Source organism: Pituophis catenifer, unplaced genomic scaffold, assembly GCF_029215685.1.
Source record: "Pituophis catenifer annectens isolate HBS135680 unplaced genomic scaffold, rPitCat1.0.hap2 SCAF_4, whole genome shotgun sequence".
Taxonomy (NCBI): domain Eukaryota; kingdom Metazoa; phylum Chordata; class Lepidosauria; order Squamata; family Colubridae; genus Pituophis; species Pituophis catenifer.
The window spans coordinates 121725533-121740220 of NW_027256884.1; the positions used below are offsets into that span (position 1 = coordinate 121725533).

Genomic DNA, 14688 nt, shown 5'->3' on the forward strand with positions numbered 1-14688 from the left:
CAGGATTGGCAATAGAAGCTAAAATGTAGCTCACGTAACTCCTGTGTAGTGCTTGTCCTGAATTTAAATGGTTAGTTCTCAAATCAAAACTGACTATCCAAGCAACGAAACAACTTCAAATCGTTTTTCACCTATGAACCATCAATTACTGGCACCAATACAGATAATTGGATCCTGCCAGCTCTAATTTCTGCAGTTGTTATCTGTTTTGTAAACTAGGTGGATTTCCTCCTACCTGCATGCATAACAAAGCTGCTAGAGCAACCAATTTAGCCACCTCGTTGATAGCAACATGTAAACCTTGTGTAGTAAAGTTCAGTAAGCGCAGGTCATCCTTAACTTTACAACCATTTGTTTAGTAACCATTTGAAGTTACAACAACAGTGGAAAAAAGTGACTTGCAACTGCTCCTCGCATTTATGACCATTGCAGCATCCTCATGGTCACAGGATCAAAATTTAGGCATCTGCCAACACGTATTTATTATAGTTGCTATGTCCCGGGGTCACAATTGCCATTTGCAATTGTCAGCTGGCTTCCGACAAACAAATTCAATGGGGAAAGCCAGATTCACTTAACAATGTGTGATTCACTTAATCATCATCGTTTAATGATCCCATAATCCCTTGCAGGGTGGAGTCTGGGCAACTGAATGGAGCTAGCACAGGGGTGAAATCCAACAGGTTCTGGAGAACTGGTAGTGGAAATTTTGAGTAGTTCGGAGAACCGGCAAATACCACCTCTGGCTGGGGTGGGAATGAAGATTTTGCAATATCCTTCCCCCAGGAGTGGGGAGGGAATGGGGATTTTGCAGTGTCCTTCCCCTGGAGTGGGGTGGAAATGGAGATTTTGCAGTATCCTTCCCCTGCCACATCCACCAAGCCACGCCCACAGAACTGGTAGTAAAAAAAAAATTGGATTTCACCACTGAGGTAGCAGAATGTTTTAATGGTTGGATCCCCTTCCTGTCGCCAATGTGGAGTTTGGTATAGCAGATATATTCTCAGTGTGCCCAGAGAGAGAAATATCTGCCTCTACCTAGGATCGAACTCACAGCCTCCTGATTGTGAGGCGAGAGCTCCACCTCTAGGCCACCGTACCACTCCTAATGTGAGGTTCGCTTAATGACTGTAGCAAAAACAAGGTTGCCAAATGCTTCACTTAGTGACAGACGTTCTGGCCCCAATTTTGATCGTAAGTCGAGGGCTACGGGTAACCTTGTGAGTACAGAAAAATTAGGTGATAAAATGAACCAAGTTTTATAGAGAACAGGGACAAGAGTTATAAGAATCATAACTGGAGAATTTTTGAGAGGTAGGATATTATATTTTTGTCAGCTTTCATTCACTCTGGGTTTTATGCTCAGTGACAGCTGTAATTACCCACCACAATCCTAGGGATAATACCATATTTTGTTCCTGTGTCTCTATTTAGCGTTAACAGTATATTCTGTATTTCTCATGCCGCAGTAGTAGTAATAACACTAGGAAAACTCACAAACTGGCTAAGAAGAAATAGAGTGTGTGTGTTTTAAACCAAAGCCTAATGCATTTTAACCAGTAGCATCTTTAGTAACAAAAACGCTCATCTCTTTTCTGCTTTGAAGTATGTCAGCAGGTATGTAACCTACAGATGCTACAGATTAACAGAGTTGGAAAGGACCTTGTAGGTCATCTAGTCCAACCCCCTGCAGGAGACCCTACACCATTTCTGACAGATGGCAGTCCAGTTTCTTCTTGAAAGCTTCCAGTGATGGAGCTCCCACAACTTCTGAAGGCAACTTCTGTTCCATTGGTTGATTGTTCTCACTGTCAGAAAATTCCTCCTTATTTCCAGGTTGAATCTCTCCTTGTTCAGTTTCCATCCATTATTCCTTGTCTGGCCTTCAGGTGCCTTGGAAAACAGCTTGACCCCCTCCTCTCTGTGGCAGCCCCTCAAATATTGGAAAACTGCTGTCATGTCTCCCCTGGTCCTTCTCTTCACTAGACTAGCCAAGTCCAGTTCCTTCAACCGTTCCTCATATGTTTTAGCCTCCAGTCCCCTAATCATCCTGGTTGCTATCCTCTGTACTTTTTCTAGAGTCTCAACATCTTTTTTATAGTGTGGTGACTAAAACTGGAAGCAATACTCTAGGTGTGGTCTTACTAAGGCTTTATAGAGTGGTATTAGTACCTCACTTGATCAATAAAAAAGGCATATTCTCTGCAGAAAAGTGCACGTTTTTTTTTTTTTTTTTAATTTGATTTATATGCCGCCCTTCTCCGGAGACTCAGGGCGGCTTACAGTGCGTTAAGCAATAGCCTTCATACTTTTGTATATTTATACAAAGTCAGCTTATTGCCCCCACAAACTGGGTCCTCATTTAACCTACCTTAGAAAGGATGGAAGGCTGTCTCAACCTTGAGCCTTGGAGAGATTCGAACCAGCAGTAAATTGCAGGCAGCTGTGTTAATAACAGGGTGCTTTAAACCACTGTAGTACCAAGGCTCTGTTTTTATCCTCAGAAGTGATTACAGTCAATTTTATGTCAACAGGGAAGGCAGCAGCTCTTCCTTTCTTTGCAGCAAATGAAGAACGCAAATATGACTTTTGCTACAGTTCTATCCAAAATCTAGGAAGTCGATCCAACTTTCCTCCCAAAGGATTAAAAACGGTACAGGGAGTCCTTGAATTAAGACCACAATTGGGACAAGAATTTCTGTTGCTGAAGCCAGGTGGTTGTTAAGTGAATTGTGTTTCGAATGTTTCCCCCCCCCCCATGGTTGTTAATTGAATCACGGCGCTTGTTTTGAGATGTGCCGTTTTTAAGAGAATCTGGCTTCCCCCACTGTTTTTGCTTGTCGGAAGCCAGCCAGGGAGGTTGCCAATCACAATCATGTGACCCCCGGGATGCTATGACGATCGTAAGAGCCTTGGTGGCACAGCAGATTAAAGTGCTGTTAAGTAGCACCAGCTGCCTGCAATTACTGCAAGTTCAAATCTCACCAGGCTCAAGGTTGACTCAGCCTTCCATCCTTCCGAGGTAGGTAAAATGAGGACCCGGATTATGGGGGCAATAAGCTGACTTTGTATAAAATAGAACACCGCTTGGGGGGGGCAAAAGCCCTACTAAGCAGGTATATACAAAAGTATGAAGGCTATTGCTTAACGCATTGTAAGCCGCCCTGAGTCTCCGGAGAAGGGTGGCATGTAAATTGAACCAATAAATGAATAAGTAAGTGCGAAGACCAATTGTATGTCATTTTTTTTACATTGCTGATGTAACATTCACTGCAGAGGTGGGTTTCAGCAGGTTCTGACCAGTTCTGGAGAACCGGTAGCGGAAATTTTGAGTAGTTCGGAGAACTGGTAGTAAAAATTCTGACTGGCCCCACCCCCATCTATTCTCTGCCTCCCAAGTCCCAGCTGATTGGGAGGAAATGGAGATTTTACAGTATCCTTCCCCTGCCACGCCCACCAAGCCATACCCACAGAACCAGTAGTAAAAAAATTTGAAACCCACTTCTGGTTCACTGCACTAATGATTGTAAGTCAACCAATCTGCATCCTTTATACACGTGGGCAGGAGGCAAAGAAAAATTAAGTTCAGCCAGAAAATTTTGCCTGAAATCGCTTGCAAAATTCAAGATAACTGCTGACCCGAACTGGGAATGTCCTAATACAGGTAGTCCTTGAATTACAACAATTCATTTAGTGACTGTTCAATATAGAACAGCACTAAAAAGTGTGACTTATGACTGTTTTTCATAGTTATGACCTTTGCAGCATCCCCGTGATCATGTGATCAAAATTCAGATGCTTGGCAACCGGTTCATACTTATGACCGTTTGCTGTGTCCACCAAAGTCATGTGATCCCCTTTTGTGACCTTCAAGGCAAGCAAAGTCAACAGGGAAGCCAGGTTCACTTAACAACCGGGTTACTAACTTAACAACTTCCATTTATTCACTTAACAATTGTGGCAAGACAGGTTTGTAAAATGGGACAAAACTCATTCAGCAAATGCCTCACTTAACCCACAGAAAGTTTGGGCTCCTTTGTGGTTGTAAGTCGAGGACTTACCTGTGCAGCCCCTAAGACAGACAAATGGTCTTTCAGAAAACGAAAACAGCTTTAAGTGGATTTGGCCAGTTTGGATGGGAATTGAAGCAAAATGATAAAAATAAAAGAAGAAGAAGTTAGAACTAACCTTTTGGAGTATTGATCTAAAAATCCAGGCCCGACGTTATAGGATACGTTGAGATTTCCTTTCCAACTCTTGTCTGGAGCTGCAGAACCACCCATGAGCCTGGAAAAACAAAGAAACTTCCTTTGTCTTTTCTCACACTCTTTGAGAACTTTTTACACCTCCCATCCTGATAATGTTCTTTAAAAAAATAAGTAGCTGTCCTCCCAAGCCTTGGGACAGGACATTTGTGGAACTCAGATTGACTGATTGTGGAGCAGTTTGTTCGGACAGACGTCTCCATGGTCTTGTGGCCGGCATGACTAAATGCCAAAGGTGCACAGAACGCTGTTCCCTTCCCACCAAAGGTGGTCCCTATTTTTTCTACTTGCATTTTTTACGTGCTTTCGAACTGCTAAGTTGGCAGAAGCTGGGACAAGTAACGGGAGCTCACCCCCTTACGTGGCACTAGGGATTCAAACCTCTGAACTGCCGACCTTTTGATCGACAAGCTCAGATTCTTTTGAACTGAATCTGAAAAAGCCACCTTTTTCAGTTCACATAAGTACCAAATGTAATTTAATTTGCATACCTTAATAAAACTTCAGCATCATGGTAACTAATGGGGTGTACTGGAATGGTGGGGATTCCCACTCCATCACTAACGTCAAGTCTGAACATGTAGTCTGAAAAGAATCAAAGAAAGTTTGAGATGAGTAGGATAGGAACACATGGAATCAGGGTTACCAGTACTTGATCCTCCATTTGCAACCGTTCGTTTTGGGACCATGCAAAGTTTCAAGGGCACTGAAAAATAGTGACCGATGACCTGTCCTTGTATGTACAACTGTTGCAGCATCTCCATGATCACGTGATCAAAATTTGGGTGCTTGGCAGCTGGTTGCAGCATTCAGGGTCAGGTGATGACCTTCCCAGCTGGATTCTGACAAGCAAAGTCAGTGGGGGAAGCTGGTTTCTCTTAACCACCATGTGATTCACTTAACTGCAGTGATTCAGTTGAACAACCAATGGTAGAAAAGGTCACAAAATCAGGCATGACTCACTTAACAACTGCCTTGCTTAGCAACAGAAATTCTGGTGTCAGTTGTGGTTCTTAACTCAAGGACTATCTGTACAGTTTTCATTTACACTTGGCCAATAAAGAATTCTGTTCTGTTCTGTTCTGTTCTGTTCTGTTCTGTTCTGTTCTGTTCTGTTCTGTTCTGTTCTACTCTATTAACTTATCTTCTCCTCTCCTCTCCTCTCCTCTCCTCTTCCATGCCATGCCATGCCATGCCATGCCATGCCATGCTACTCTACTCTACTCTACTCTACTCTACTCTACTCTACTCTATTTAGTGATCTGCAGAGGCATTTAGATTGTGTTGCTGAACTTCCAACAGTAAAAACATTGATTTTTCAGCTCTGGCTTCACATTAATTTGCCACTGAAAGATGCCAATTAATATTTTCATACTGACATTTCAGCATTTTTTCAACCCTTGGAGGCATCACTCAATTGCTATGCATATCTCCACATGACTTATTTTAAAGAGTGTATCCATATTTTTTTGAGGAGCTTACAGTATTTTCCAGTTTCATCTGAAGTGTTCAAAACTGGTTGTTGTTGTTAGTTGTGAAGTCGTGTCCAACCCATCGCAACGCCATGGACAATGTTCCTCCAGGACTTCCTGTCCTCTTCCATCCTCTGGAGTCCTTTAAAGCTCATGCCTACTGCTTCAGTGACTCCATCCAGCCATCTCGTTCTCTGCCATCCCCTTCTTCTTTTACTCTCAATCTTTCCCAGCATTAGGCTCTTCTCCAGTGAGTCCTTCCTTCTCATTAGGTGGCCAAAATATTTGAATTTCATCTTGAGGATCTGGCCTTCTAAAGAGCAGTCAGGGTTGATCTCCTCTAGGACCGACTGGTCTGATCGCCTTGCAGTCCAAGGGACTCGCAGGAGTCTTCTCCAGCACCAGAGTTCAAAGGCCTCAATTCTTTGGCGTTCAGCCTTCCTTATGGTCCAACTTTCACAGCCAGACATTGCAACTGGGAAAACCATAGCCTTGACTATACACACTTTTGTTGGCAGAGTGATGTCTCTGCTTTTTAGTACACTGTCTAGATTTGCCATAGCTTTCCTCCCCAGGAGCAAGCATCTTTTAATTTCTTGGCTGCAGTCCACATGTGCAGTGATCTTGGAGCCCAGGAAAATAAAATCTGTCACTACCTCCATTTCTTCCCCATCTATTTGCCAGGAGTTGAGAGGGCCAGGAGCCATGATCTTAGTTTTCTTAATGTTGAGTTTCAAGCCAACTTTTGCACTCTCCTCCTTCACCCGCATCAAGAGGCTCTTTAGTTCCTCTTCACTTTCTGCCATTAGAGTGGAATCATCTGCATATCTGAAGTTGTTGATATTTCTCACGGCGATCTTAATTTCAATTTGTGATTCATCTAGCCCCGCCTTTCTCATGATGTGCTCTGCATGTAAGTTAAATAGGCAGGGCGACAGTATACAGCCTTGCCAGATTCCTTTCCCAATTTTGAACCAATCAAAACTGGTAACTGCCAACTATTACAGATAGTCCTTTACTTACAACAGTTCATTTAGTAACCATTCAAAGTTACAACAGCACTGGAAAAAGTTACGACCATTGCAGCCTCCCCATGGTCATGTGATCAAAATTCAGATTCTTGGCAACTGATTCATATTTATGTTACAGTGTCCCAGGGTCATGGAATCCCTTTTTGCAACTTTCTGACAATTAGAGTCAATGGGGAACCCAGATTCACATAACAACCGGGTTACTACTGCAATGATTCACTCAATCGTTACAACTGCAACAATTCACTCAACAACTGTGGTGGAAATTAACATAAAATTATCGTAAAACTCACTTAACTGCTGTCTCACTTAACAACAGAAATGTTAGGCTCAATTATGTCGTAAATTGAAGACTATCTATATATGGAAAGCGAACATTACATCAACAAGCTATGGTTTCTCCTACCCAAAGAGGGTCAGTCAAGGGCCTGTGGACACTAACCTTTGGCTGGATAGCCTGGAGTGAGGGGATCTCCTGCCCCGTTGAGATTTAACACATTTCCACGCTGAACCCCCTGTCCAGGAAGATTCCAGCCATCTGGGTAGGGTTTGACCCCAGGTGCACAATAATCTGCAGGATCAGAGTAAAGGATAATTCCTTTTGCTCCTGCCAACATGGCATTTTTAACCTGCAGAAAAATCAACTGTTAAGAAGCAAAATGGTCTTGCATCCCCTTGAGTTTCTGGGGTAGCATTAATGGGATTGAGATGAGCATGACTCCAAGGGTTACTGTATCTCTATGTATCAGAGGCAATGGTGGGATTCAGCCGGTTTGGGCCGGTTCAGGCCGGTTCGGGTGAACCGCTTATTAAATTGCTGGCTGGCCCCTCCCCTCCCTGCCCCTCCCAGGAGTCCCCATGTGCTCTGTCTTTGCTCCCAAGAGGCTGCAGGGAGGCCTACTAGGCCCAAAACAGGGAACGGGGGGGGCATGCCCCTCCCTCAAGGCCCGTTTTTGCTCCCAGGGGGATGCAGAAGGCCAGGTGCTGCCTGTCACACCCCCTGGCCACACCCACCCTGGCCATGCCCACCCAGCCAGTCATTAGGGCAGAGAACCAGTTATTAAATTATTTGAATCCCACCACTGATCAGAGGCCTTCCCATGTTTACTCTAACAAAATAGCTGATGCCCTCATGGTCACATGTCTGGACTACTACAATGCACTCTACATAGGGCTGCCTTTGAAAACCACACGGAAGCGTCAATTAATCCAGAATGTAGCAACCCAGCTGCTTTTGGTGAATATTTGGCAGCACTCCCTCAATCAGAATTGGGGGGGGAGGTAATTATCCTAGATTCAGAGCTTCCTCTTGGGAAGGCCTTTGCACAAATCCATTTTGTATCCTAATTGTGCCCATTCCTCTAATCTGGATTACTGCAACGCACTCAACAGGACCACAAATGGCCTACTTGTAGTGTAAGAGGAAATCAAGAAGAGGAGATCAAGAAAAGGAGAGATGAAATATAGTTGGGCTCTTAGGCCAGAGCAGGGTCTCTCTCTCTCTCTCTCTCTCCCTCCCTCCCTCCCTCCCTCCTGCCCTTCTTTCCCTCTCACTTTCCCTCGCTTTCCCTCTCCAGCTCTCCCTCCCTCTTCTTTCTCCTTCCCTCCTTCCCTGTCTCTTCCTCTCCCTTCCTCCCTCCCTCTCTCCCTCCCTCTTCCTGTCCTCTCCCTCCCTTTCTACCTCCCTTCCTCTGTCCCTCCCTCTCCTTCTCCCTCTCTCCTTTTCTCTGTCCCTCCCTCTCCTTCTCCCTCCCTCCCTCCCTCCCTCACTGTCTCTCCATCTCCCTTCCTCCCTTTCTCTCTCCCTCCCTCTTCCTGTCCTTCTCTCCCACCCTTCCTCTGTCCCTCCCTCTTCTTCTCTCCTCCCTCCCTCCCTCTCCTTCTCCCTTTCCCTCTCTTTTCCTCCCTCTCTCTCCCTCTCTGTGTTTGTGTGCATGTGTAGCAGGAAAACCTGATAGTCAGGGAAGCTGACAAGAAGTCCACAAATAAGAAATCAAGGTTAGGTTGGGTGGATTCATAATGGGAGCCCAATTATCAATTGGTAATCAAAACAGCATTATTCTGGATGACGTGCTAAACCAAGGTCCCTAGAACAATTTGCCTCTAGTAACCTTAACATAAAGGCTTGGCTCCCATAGTTTGTAAAACACCAACTGGACTCTCACCAAACATTCCACCACAAAGGACTGAATTGTATTTGAGGCTTCTACCACACAATTTTTCAAAAATTCCACATCCAATTAATGAACTGTTACTTTTTTAAAAAAATATATGTGCAGCAGAGGTGGGTTTCAGCAGGTTCTGACCAGTTCTGGAGAACCGGTAGTGGAAATTTTGAGTAGTTCGGAGAACCGGTAGTAAAAATTCTGACTGGTCCCGCCCCCATCTATTCTCTGCCTCCCGAGTCCCAGCTGATCGGGAGGAAATGGGGATTTTGCAGTAACCTTCCCCTGCCACGCCCATCAAGCCACGCCCACCAAGGCATGCCACATCCACCAAGCCACACCCACAGAACCGGTAATAAAAAAATTTGAAACCCACCGCTGATATGCAGTATTTAAACAAAGCCCTAACAAAGACATTAAAAATATTTCTTTTGGTAGCATTGATTGCCACCGAGAAACCCTAAAGACAGCAGGTCTGAAAGAATGAAAATGAAGATATTGATAACTCACTTTGTTTCCTCTGAATATTTTTCCATATCGGGCAATAAGAATCTTTCCTGTACAGTTTATTCCCATTTCTCTCTCTAACTTGAAAAAATCTTCCGTGCATCCATAGTTGACATAAACCAGATCGGCCTTTTCAGGATGGAAACAAAAACAGCATTTTTTTTTTTTTGTCTGGTACTGTTAATTTTGTTTCATTTCCTACTGTACACGCAATCAGTTTCACTTATGCAGAGAACTGTTTCCTGAACGTCTATGCTGGGGATCAACAACATGATGCCTAAAACTGCAAACATCCCCATAAACCCACATTTGATTCCTCCTTCAGGCCTCCCATCTCGTTTTTTTTAAAGTTGAAATGGTTTATTGAAAGTTAGCAATATCGCAAAGCAGAAAAGCTTTATTTACAGTAAATTGAAGCTGCCCAGATAGACGTACTTAGAAAGTAACAACAGAGTGTTGAGTGTTGACATCATATGATGATGTCAGGCCTGGAAGCCATATTTTTCGTTGGGCCTTCAGGCCTGCCACATTTACTATTGTGGGAAACTGGGCGGGGGGATTGCATGGAGCCAGGGTGATACATAGTCATAATAACATTCTTTTCTCTGAGAGTCAAGGACATCTTGCCCTGCACCTGGATGGCTGGAACTGGGAGGCATCTCCAGTTGGGACAGTGCTTTGATTGGACCATGTGATGGACATGTGAGTGCTGGGCAGGGACTTGAACTTTTCTTTGGGTGGGGAAAACCTGGAAGCTTTCAGATCAGGGGTGGGTTCTACTTACCTTTACTACCAGTTCGCAACGGGAGCGCGCGTGCACGCTCTTCTGCACTTGTACAGATCGTCAATTATCATGCCCGGGCGGGTGGGCGGAGCCTCCCACTGCTTTTACTACCAGTTCTATAGAACTGGACAGAACCGGAAGCAACCAGAAGCAACCGGAAGCAGATTCAGGTTTTCCCAGATGTGCCAGTATGACATCTCTAATGAAATGGAACTTTGAGGAAACTCAAGCTTTGGAGCTTTGGAGTTTTCTTTCATTGGGGGTGTTACTTGGAACCCTGACATTAACCCGAATCTTATCTTCATTAACCCCAGATGATTTCAATGACCCTCAGAGTGTTAATGACTGTCTGGCTGCAAATACGATAAATCCTTTCCATTCCCCACCAGTTAGTTAGAACTGAAGAAGTTTCTTAGATGAGAACTGAAATGTCTTCAAGAAAAGTCAAGAAAGTCCAGTTGCCATTTTTGAAAGCCGGCATCACATCTCAAGATACAGTGGTACCTTGGTACTCATCGTTAATTCGTTCCGGGAGACACGATTAGTACCAAAAACAATGAGTACGAAACAATTTTTTCCCATAAGGAATAACGTAGTGAGTCACCAGGCAGCTGACACCGACAAGTTCTAACTTGTACATCAAATACTAAACAAACAATGAGTACCAGGACAAAATTTTCACTTCAAACTGCGTTGAATACCAAGTTCAATGAGTTTCAAAGCAGTGGAGTGCCAAGGTACCACTGTAATAGATTTCAAACAAGTCAAATTGTTCAGGTCCTTACCTGTGGCTCACCCTGTGCTGAAAAAGCATTATACGGCGGTAGCACTCCAGAAATATTTGCATAACCTTCAGGAGGGGGTTCAAACAACGATGAGTTGAAAATCTACTCAGGGAAAAAAAAAAAAAAAAGACAGAAGTTTCTTCGAAAACTGAAATGACAGCCTGGTTAGGTTGTAGACTTGGCAGGCTCCTAACATTACAATTCTTTTGAAGGTTTCCGTTTTGATTTTCAAATTTCACTTAGAAATGGACATCTGATCCGAAGTGTTGAAATCAGAAGGCACATCTGCAATTCAGATTTACTTTCCAAGTGGTTATAACTGCCATATAAAAATTTAGGGAGCTCCATTTTCTACACTATAGAGTGCTATAGAGCACTGCACACCAGAACAACTAGACACAAGAACAGTTTTTTCCCAAACGCCATCACTCTGCTAAACAAATAATTCCCTCAACATTGTCAAACTATTCACTAAGTCTGCATTACTATTAATCTTCTCATCGTTCCCACCACCCATCTCCTTCCACTTATGACTATATGACTGTAACCTTGTTGCTGGTATCCTTACGATTTATATTGACTGTTTCCTAATATGATTTGATTACTTATTTGTACCCTATGACTATCATTAAGTGTTGTACCTTATGATTCTTGACAAATGTATCTTTTCTTTTATGTACACTGCGAGCTTATGCACCAAAGACAAATTCCAATCACACTTGGCCAATAAAGAATTCTATTCTATTCTATTCTATTCTATTCTATTCTATTCTATTCTATTCTATTCTATTCTATTCGCTGCAGAGGGTTGCAGGAGGACGTTGCAGCCGAAAACGGAGTTTGTGAGGGCCGCATGCGGCCATCCCGAGCTCCGTTTTTACTGTCAGAGGGTTGCAGGAAGCCGTCCCAGCTGAAAACGGAGCTCTGGAGTCCATTTTTGCTGGCAGAGCATTCGGCCCACCACAGGCGCCCCCGACCCAAGTGACATCAAGCTGGCCACTCCCACTCTGGCCACGCCCATCCTGGGTCCCTGAGGTCAAAACACAACCCTGATGCAGCCCTCAATGAAATCGAGTTTGACAGCCCTGTTCTAGAGGAATCTTAGGTTTTGCTGTGGCTTGCCTCCACGCAGTCTTCCACCCAGTTTTTCCCCTGGGGGCTTCTCCCCCACAGAAGAAGAAACATCTTGCTTTCTGTACCTCTTTTCCACCATCGTCGGTAATGGAGATATAGTTGGGAGAGCTTTGATTTGGGTAAGAAAGGAGGACGTCATAGTGAACCAGTTCTGCTGTGTCCAAGCCAAAGATCTTCCACTGGCTCTGGATTTGCTTGGCCAACCGAAGGTTCTGCTCTGTTCCGGCCACATGTGGGAAGCTGGTGAAGGAGCTAGAAAAAGCACAGCTCCTCAGGATGGAAGCACAGCTGAGCCCAGAAACGGGGCTATTGTTTTGGTTTTTTAAAAAAATCTATTTAGCATATAGCATCTACAGAAGTATATATTGTTATATATTATAATTATGAGCCACGGTGGCTCAGTGGTTAGAGTGCAGTACTGCACTCTACTGCAACCACTTCTGCTGACTGCCGGCTGACTGCAATTCGGCTGTTCGAGTATCACTCAGGTTGACTCAGCCTTCCATCCTTCCGAGGTGGGTAAAATGAGGACTCAGATTGTTGAGGGCAATATGCTGACTCTGTAAACCCTTTAGAGAGGGCAGTAAAGCACTGTGAAGCGGTATATAAGTCTTAGTGCTATTGCGAAGGAAGGAAGGGAGGCAGGGAGGGAGGGAAGGATGGTGGAAGGGGAAGAAAGGACGGAGGGAGGGAGGAAGAGAGGAAGGAAGGAAGGAAGGAAGGAAGGAAGGAAGGAAGGAAGGAAGGAAGGAAGAAAGGAAGGAAGGTTAGACTAGATCATTGCAAGCTAACTCTGCCCACTGCCAGAAGTTCGATCCTGACCAGCTCAAGGTTACCTCAGTCTTCCATCCTTCTGAGGTGTGTAAAATGAGACCCATATTGTTGGGGGCAATAGGCTGACTCTGTAAACTTCTTAGAGAGGGCTGCAAAGCACTGTAAAGTGGTATATCAGTCTAAGTGATATTGATATATTGATAATATATAATTAATTATAAACAGTGTGTGTGTGTGTGTGTGTGTGTGTGTGTGTGTGTGTGTGTGTGTGTGTGTTTTTCCTCTAGCCAGGTTTTTCCTACGTAACCAAGGTTTTTCTGCAGCCCTAGCTCAGTAGAATCACATCCACTCGATTCTGGGCTTTTTTCCTTTCTGGCAGCCAGCAAGCTCTTCCTGCTAGGTGAGAGACTAGGGCTGCAGAAAAACCTTGGTTACGTAGGAAAAACCTGGCTAGAGGAAAAACACACATAAATCCTATGAAGAAGTAAGAAAATAGATACTGTACCTTTACAGGGAGGATATATGAGATGTGGGTGTGGCTTACTGATGAAGGCTAACGAGCCAGAAATAGATCTATATAAGTCTCTCACCTAGCAGCAAGAACTTGCTGGCTGCCAGAAAGGAAAAAAGCCCAGAATCAAGTGGATGTGATTCTACTGAGCTAGGGCTGTGTTCTACCCCATTTTATGATCTTTCTTAACACAGATGTTTATATGTGCGTGTGTGTATGCATGTGTGTGTGTGTACATACATATACATTCACATACACACACAAGTAGTCATCAACTTACAACTATTATATATGTATATGTTTGTGTATATGTATGTATGTATGCATGCATGTATATGTATGTGTGTGTGTATATTCACACACACAGAAACAGACAGACAGACAGACAGACATATAGTTACATAGATAGACAGATATGGCAAAGTATTTGTGTGTGTGTGTGTGTGTGTGTGTGTGTGTGTGTGTGTGTGTGTGTATGATCAGCCCAACCCAGATGTCAGGTTTCGATGTCATCTCAAATAAAATAAATTGCATTTCCAAATGAATAGTCTTTGACGAAATCTTTCATTTTATTAAGCATGACAATCTGTCCCCAATCGTGGCGTAGCCAACACTGATTTCCTGACCCCAAACCTTCCCTTTCCATTCCCCAATTCTCTGCATCTCATTGGCCATCTTCCAAATCACTCTCCCCATATCTACTATTTCAGCTCCCAGGAATGTCCCCCCTCCCATCTCATCTCCCAGGGGATATTATCTTCAGGGAAAATAAGTAGATGAGAAGTCAAGCGTCCTCTTGCCAGCTGCCCCCTCTTCTCCTTCTTATGTCAGCACTAGAGTAAATGCAGGTTGAAGTGCTGACACCAGATTGTTTTCCAAAGCCTACAGAATTAAAAAAAAAAAAAAACAACACAGCAATCGGCGGTCAAAACAGCAGACTTACTGTAGAAAATCCTGGATATTTTCTGCCTTCATTTCCGAAAACAGCTGTTTTCTTACACTTAGAAAAACCTCGTTGGTGCCATGTGGCTCGATTAAGAATTTCACCAACCAACCTGCAGGGTCAAAAAAAAAGAACAAGATGATAGTCCATTTATTCCTCCCCAACAATCGACAGAATAACAGAGTTGGAGGGACCTTGGAGGTCTTCTAGTCCAACCCCCTGCTCAAGCAGGAGCCCCTATGCCATTTCAGAGACCTAATGGCTGACCTATATAGATAAAATAAGATAAGATAAGAAGATAAGATGATAAGATAAGA

At 43.8% G+C, this 14688-nt stretch overlaps 1 protein-coding gene across 1 annotated transcript in view; it reads right to left on the bottom strand.

Moving 5' to 3' along the window:
- NAALAD2 (N-acetylated alpha-linked acidic dipeptidase 2) overlaps positions 1-14418 on the bottom strand; it is a 41346-nt gene extending 26928 nt beyond the window's left edge. Inside the window, exons 1-7 of the mRNA XM_070944012.1 lie at positions 14372-14418; positions 12209-12395; positions 11010-11111; positions 9444-9569; positions 7211-7397; positions 4757-4850; positions 4189-4287 (exon numbers count right to left, since the gene is read on the bottom strand). Coding sequence (XP_070800113.1) covers positions 4189-4287; positions 4757-4850; positions 7211-7397; positions 9444-9569; positions 11010-11111; positions 12209-12395; positions 14372-14403 — 827 coding nt within the window. The 5' untranslated portion in view covers positions 14404-14418. The remainder of the gene's footprint in view (positions 1-4188; positions 4288-4756; positions 4851-7210; positions 7398-9443; positions 9570-11009; positions 11112-12208; positions 12396-14371) is intronic.
- Between the last annotated feature and the right edge of the window lie 270 nt (positions 14419-14688).